The 7,787-nt window shown below is 36.2% G+C and overlaps 1 protein-coding gene across 1 annotated transcript in view; it reads right to left on the bottom strand.

The window, feature by feature from the left end:
* Window positions 1-853: 853 nt before the first annotated feature.
* Window positions 854-7,787, bottom strand: part of LOC127881407 (RING finger protein 32-like) — a 36,586-nt gene continuing 29,652 nt past the window's right edge. The window contains 2 exon segments of the mRNA XM_052429274.1: window positions 854-2,451; window positions 6,031-6,195. Coding sequence (XP_052285234.1) covers window positions 1,999-2,451; window positions 6,031-6,195 — 618 coding nt within the window. The 3' untranslated portion in view covers window positions 854-1,998.

Raw genomic sequence — 7,787 nt, 5'->3', positions numbered from 1 at the left:
CGGAAACCATTTTACTGGTTCGAGTCACCGTGACTTTGACCTTTGACCTAGTGACCTGAAAATCAATAGGGGTCATCTGTGAGTCATGATCAATGTACCTATGAAGTTTCATGATCCTAGGCGTAAGCGTTTTTGAGTTATCATCTGGAAACCATTCGGTGGATGGACGGACCCACCGACCTACCTACATGAGCAAAACAATATACCCCCTCTTCTTCGAAGGGGAGCATAAATATTTGTGCTTCTCAGTGTCAGAGAAAAAGTATATATTAACAATAATTATGTAACAGCATTCGTATGTGAAAAAGAGGCTTAACTTTTTCAATTAATCACATGGGATGTGACAATGCGCACATTAAGAACTTCACATCATAAGGATTGATTCAAGAAGGTTTGAATGCTGTATGTAAAAGAAGTATGAGAAATTCACCGGACAAAAGTGTCTCTACTGGTGGACCGACCAATAACTTAATATTCAGTATTTGAAGATGTGAAACCACTATCAAACGGGTCATGGTTAATGTGCGGTAATCGTAATGTTCGAATTTTAAAATATCAACGTATTTCAATTGTGATTATCAGCTGTACTTACAATGAACATGTTTCATCCGCATGAACACTTCTTTCGACAGTAGTAAATTATGCTGGTTCTTGTCATCTCATTTTACGTTGAGAATCAGCCTGAATTTGCAACAAACAATTCAAGCCTACATGTATATGCTGTAATTTAGATAGATACACACACAATAAGAGAAACGTGTCAACTGTGTCTTTTCAACCAATTTGTAAAAACTTTAATTTTGAAGGTTAACAAACAATCACTAATATTACAAAAAAAATAGTACAACATAGCTTAAATTCAACCATTTTTATTCAAAAACAAGGCACAATACTCTAAATAAAAAACTAAAATAATACATACTATTTTATAACATGGTCAGTCTTTATGATAACAATATATCAAATATCACAGTTTGCGTTTATTGTGTAATGGATATCTATATTTTTAATAAATAGGACGAACACAAAACATTGTGACAGAAGTCTCTAAAAACAAAGAAATCAATATCACACGCACTCTAACATTGTTTCCATCCAAACATTGTGAGAGAAGTCTCTAAAAACAAAGAAATCAATATCACACGCACTCTAACATTGTTTCCATCCAAACATTGTGAGAGAAGTCTCTAAAAACAAAGCAATCAATATCACACGCTCTCTAGCATTGTTTCCATCCAAACATTGTGACAGAAGTCTCTAAAAACAAAGAAATCAATATCACACGCACTCTTACATTGTTTCCATCCAAACATTGTGAGAGAAGTCTCTAAAAACAAAGAAAACAATATCACACGCACTCTAACATTGTTTCCATCCAAACATTGTGAGAGAAGTCTCTAAAAACAAAGCAATCAATATCACACGCACTCTAACATTGTTTCCATCCAAACATTGTGAGAGAAGTCTCTAAAAACAAAGCAATCAATATCACACGCACTCTAACATTGTTTCCATCCAAACATTGTGAGAGAAGTCTCTAAAAACAAAGAAATCAATATCACACGCACTCTAACATTGTTTCCATCCAAACATTGTGAGAGAAGTCTCTAAAAACAAAGAAAACAATATCACACGCACTCTAACATTGTTTCCATCCAAACATTGTGAGAGAAGTCTCTAAAAACAAAGCAATCAATATCACACGCACTCTAACATTGTTTCCATCCAAACATTGTGAGAGAAGTCTCTAAAAACAAAGCAATCAATATCACACGCACTCTAACATTGTTTCCATCCAAACATTGTGAGAGAAGTCTCTAAAAACAAAGCAATCAATATCACACGCACTCTAACATTGTTTCCATCCAAACATTGTGACAGAAGTCTCTAAAAACAAAGCAATCAATATCACACGCTCTCTAACATTGTTTCCATCCATCAAGATTATCCATCTAATCTTAAAAGAGAAACTACAATACAATGAAACACTATTTAGAGTCAAAGAATTCTCTTTTGATAGCTCGACCTGCAAATAGGACATGAGTTTTTCGTCTCCATACTTAACTCCTCAAACATTTCCAGGCAAGTCTTGTGAAAAACATGCGAACATGACAAAAGAACGGCCTCACGATTCTCAAAACCAGTGCCTTCAAAGGCGCTGTTATCTTCAGAATCGGGACCTTTGGCTTCTTGCTTCTCTCTTTGTAATACTGACAAATCTTTGGTAAGGTTTTTGGTTTGTTTTCCGCTCCTAAGTTTGGCAGAAGCTCTCGACAGAGCTGGCACTTGTTTGGGCCCTAGAGACGAGGCATATGCAATACCAGATGTTGTTTTCCCTTTCTGAGGTGCCCCTAGGTGCTCCTGAGCGGAGCAGCCATGTTTCACAATGTAGGACTTGGAGTACAGAGGTGTCAAGCAAATAGGACATTCTTTGTTTTCCCGTTCTACAGCCTGTCAAAACAAATGATTGGTATCAGCCGTGTTTAAAAAAAACGGGACTTAATGCAAGTGTCCTCCCATATTAACTTATGCTGTCTGCACAGGCTAATGCAGGACGACTCTTTCTGCCTAAACTGGATTTTTGCCATGAAGAGACTTTCTTTAAACAAAGCATACCAATAAAGCTAAAAGAATTTGTCACTGATCTCTGATGCAACTTTACGCACATGCATTAAGCCACGTTTTCCCAGAGCAAGGTTCATATTAATCTCTTAAAATCTATTTTATGGCATACTTTTTCAGTGGAAAACAGAAAGATAAAAACCTTGCAGTATTCTCCCATGAGTTACATATGTCTACCAGTGTCAGGTACTTTACCTGACAGTTAAATGTATACAGATTATTCACAAAAATGTTTATGACCAAAAATCCATGAAAAATAGCTACACAATATCATATAGCTAAAATGACACAAATATTGTGTTACAGTTTTCCAAGCATACTAATTCATGACATGTTTAAGCACGTATTTTTATGATGTCAATGCTCACAGACATATGCTTTAAGCATTTTTTTCACATATTTTTGTTTATTTTTTTGTTATATTAAAGGATTTTAAATATGTTGGTTTCTGTGAATAATCAGATATTTTCTTTAACATGTTCTTTTGATAAAAGAATAGTTAAATTAATGTTTATGCCACGTGTGATATTATTTTTTGGATAACCACTCCTGCAATAACATCCATCTTACACCAAAATCAACAAATATCCACTATAATGTGTAAATGCATTGCCTGAGTAGAATAAGTACTTGTTTCTCAAGAAAAGATCTTGAGATTGTCGCTAGATTTTAAAATTCACTCAAAATCTCCTAAGTGCAAGGCAAACATTGACTGAAATTTAATGCATTCGTTTCTAGAAGATTATTTTACAAGTTTCCCTTGTTAAACCAATTATTTGCTGAATTATGGATTAACAAGAGCTGTATTCGTGAAACACAATGCCCCCTACTGCACCGCTTTGAAGCCATACATTTGACCTTTGACCCTGAAGGATGACCTTGACCTTTAACCACTCAAAATGTGCAGCTCCATGAGATACACATGCATGCCAAATATTGAGTTGCTATCTTCAATATTGCAAAAATTGACCTTGACCTTGAAGGATGATATTGACCTTTCACCACTAAAAATGTTCAGCACCATGAGATATGCATGCATGCCAAATATCAAAATGCTATCTTCAATATTGCAATATTTGATCTTTGACCTTGAAGGATGACCTTACCCTTTCACCACTCAAAATGTGCAGGTCCATGAGATACACATGCATGCCATATATCAAGTTGATATCTTCCAATATTGAAAAATTTTGACCTTTGACCTTGACCTTGAAGGATGACCTTGACTTTGATATTAAACAACTCAAAATGTGCAGCTCCTTGAGATACACATGCATGCAGAATATCGAGTTGCTATCTTCAATATTGCAAAATTTGACCTTTGACCTTGACCCTTCACTACTTAGCATGGGCAGCTCCATGAGATATGCATGAATGCCAAATATTGAGTTTCTATTTTCAATATTGCAATATTTGACCTTTGACCTTGAAGAATGACCTTGACCTTTCACCAATCAAAATGTGCAGCTCCATGAGATTCACATGCATGCCAAATATCAAGTTGCTATCTTCAATATTGCAAAAGTTATGGGCAATGTTAAAGTTTTCGGACGGACGGACGGACTGACTGAGGGACAGACAGACTGACTGACAAACAGACAGATGGACTGACGGACAGTTCAAAAACCATATGCCACCCTTTGGGGGCATAAAAAAGTTATGGTGAATGTCAGTTTTCGGACCGACGGACAGACGCCATATATTTGACATATGACTTTGACGGATGACCTTGACCTTCACCTTTCACCACTCAAAATGTGCAGCTCCATGAAATACAAATGCATGCCAAATATCAAATTGCTATCTTCAATATTGAAAAGGTTATGGCAAATGTTAAAGTTTTCGGATGGACGGACAGACACCATATATTTGAAATTTGACTTTAAAGGATGACCTTGACCTTCATCTTTCACCACTTAAAATGTGCAGCTCCATGAGATACACATGCATGCAAAATATTGCCTTGTTATCTTCAATATTGCAAAAATTGACCTTGACCTTGAAGGATGACCTTGACCTTTCACCACTCAAAATGTGCAGCACCATGAGATATGCATGCATGCCAAATATCAAAATGCTATCTTCAATATTGCAATATTTGATCTTTGACCTTGAAGGATGACATTGACCATTCACCACTCAAAATGTGCAGGTCCATGAGATACACATGCATGCCATATATCAAGTTGCTATCTTCAATATTGAAAAATTTTGACCTTTGACCTTGACCTTGAAGGATGACCTTGACTTTGATATTAAACCACTCAAAATGTGCAGCTCCATGAGATACACATGCATGCAGAATATAGAGTTGCTATCTTCAATATTGCAAAATTTGACCTTTGACCTTGACCCTTCACTACTTAGAATGGGCAGCTCCATGAGATATGCATGAATGCCAAATATTGAGTTTCTATTTTCAATGTTGCAATATTTGACCTTTGACCTTGAAGGATGACCTTGACCTTTCACCAATCAAAATGTGCAGCTCCATGAGATACACATGCATGCCAAATATCAAGTTGCTATCTTCAATATTGCAAAAGTTATGGGCAATGTTAAAGTTTTCAGACGGACCGACGGACGGACAGACAGACTGACTGACAAACAGACAGATGAACTGAATGACAGTTCAAAAACTATATGCCACCCTTTGGGGGCATAAAAAAGTTATGGTGAATGTCAGTTTTAGGACCGACGGACAGACGCCATATATTTGACATATGACTTTGACGGATGACCTTGACCTTCACCTTTCACCACTTAAAATGTGCAGCTCCATGAGATACACATGCATGCCAAATATCAAATTGCTATCTTCAATATTGAAAAAGTTATGACCAATGTTTAAGTTTTCGGATGGACGGACAGACGCCATATATTTGAAATTGGACCTTATAGGATGACCTTGACCTTCATCTTTCACCACTCAAAATGTGCAGCTCCATGAGATACACATGCATGCCAAATATCAAGTTGCTATCTTCAATATTGAAAATGTTATGGCCAATGTTAAAGTTTTCGGACGGACGATCAGACGCCATATATTAGACATTTGACGTTGAAGGATGACCTTTACCATCACCTTTTCACCACTGAAAATGTGCAGCTCCATGAGATGCACATGCATGCCAAATATCAAGTTGCTATCTTCATTATTGAAAAAGTTATGATCATTAAAGTTTTCGGACGGACAGACAGACTGACGGGACAGTTCAACTGCTATATGCCACCCTACCGGGGGCATAAAAACTAATCTTATCTGAACGAAACAAATGTGATTCCTGTAATCCCTAATAGTTATTGATATCTAAGTGCATAACATTTATCTACATTATTCTGTTTTATAAAATGGGGGTCGGTAACTCTTTTAGATCATTGAAGGGAATAAATCCAGAAAATTCTTGCCCGCAGCTGGATTGCCTCCCATTGGTCCTCTGTGATTGGCTGGAACCGCGTGTCAAAGTCCCTAAAAACCTTCCGGCTGGCAGCCAGGCTACTGTCCATCTCTCGCAGGAAACTATGCACGTCAAAGTCACATGACTTCACCATCCGCTCTGTGATACTGTGTAACTGGGAACACAACATTTTAAATTTCAAAACATGCAAAGTTTAAATGAGCCTGCTCTGGGAAAACGTGGCTTAATGCTAGTGTGTAAAGTGTTGTCCGTGATTAGCCTGTGCTGTTTGCAGCAGCTATTCAGGGATGACACATTAGGCTTTTATGGAATTTTTTGTCTAAAGAAAGTCTCTTCTAACAAAACTCCAGTTTAGGCGGAACCTGTCATACATGATTAGCCTGTGCACATGCATTAGGCTCAGTTTTCTCAGAACAAGACACAAATGTTAATCATGCACATTGAGTAATAGTTATAAAACACTTTGATGGATATTTTTGTAGTTAATCAACTAACAATCCACTAAATAGATTTTGTTGTAATTTTCTGTATTTATAACACCCAAAACAGAAATATTAATATCAAATGAAATGGAAAAAGAATTTGATGATTGTTTTCTCGTTTTCTAAAATGCGCATAATGTAATTTTTAGGTTAAAAAATGTCCAGGTTATTTGAGCTTTATACTGCTTAAAATGCAATTGTTTTGGGGGGTAGTGAAAAACTGTTTATTTTTCATTTAAATGATATTTTGATGTATCAGTTTTTATTAAACTGGTGAATATTGCATGATTATAAAGAAGTAAGTTTTAATGATATTTTGAATATTGACGGTTTTATAACCTTTAATAAAATGTTAAAAAGTTGATTAACTACCAGTACATGTGTACTTTAAAATTGCGTTAGTTTATACAAAAAAGAATTATTTTATCTTTCAGCAATTCAGACCTTTGAGCAGTGAACTTATGTACCTTCAGATGTGCATGCAAGAGATTTGCTGACTACACAGGTTATAGCATATACATAAGTCTCATACAAAAGCCTTGGTTTACAATAAATAACTATAAATCACTATAACTCAAGCCTGAGATTTCCAACAAAGGAAGAACATTTACTGGTAAATAACAATTTTATAACATTACTGATAAAACAACCAACCAAGCTGTTTAACTTAGATTTAAATACAATAGTCACACAAATTGCTTATAAAATATTTGTAAATTATTTGTGTAATCCATTTTATGATAAACAAGAGTGCCAAACTGTCACAAGATACGCCCGTTCGAGGGTTTTGGACACCATGCTCAATGCTTGAAAGTGTCCTCAAGACCTAGTTATTGACCCGGCATGACCCATATTTGAACTTGACCTAGATATCACTTAGATGTAACATCTGACTAAATTTGGTGAAGATCAGATGAAAACTACTTCAATTAAAGAGCGGACAACATGCTTAATGCTTGAAATGCACTATGTGACCTCGTTTTTGACCCGGCATGACCCATGTTCAAACTTGACCTACATATCATCTAGACACAACTTCTGACCAAATTAGGTGAAGATCAGATGAAAACTACTTCAATTAGAGAGCGGACACCATGCTAAATGCTTGAAATGCACTAAGTAACCTCGTGACCTAGTTTTTGACCCGGCATGACCCATATTTGAACTTGACCTACATATCATCTAGACACAACTTCTGACCAAATTTGGTGAAGATCGGATGAATACAATTTGAATTAGAGTCCGGACAAAGTGGCGCCGTTGA

Source organism: Dreissena polymorpha, chromosome 5 (assembly GCF_020536995.1).
Source record: "Dreissena polymorpha isolate Duluth1 chromosome 5, UMN_Dpol_1.0, whole genome shotgun sequence".
Classification (NCBI taxonomy): domain Eukaryota; kingdom Metazoa; phylum Mollusca; class Bivalvia; order Myida; family Dreissenidae; genus Dreissena; species Dreissena polymorpha.
Note: the sequence above shows the minus strand (reverse complement) of the source record. Positions and strands in the feature narration are given on the sequence as shown.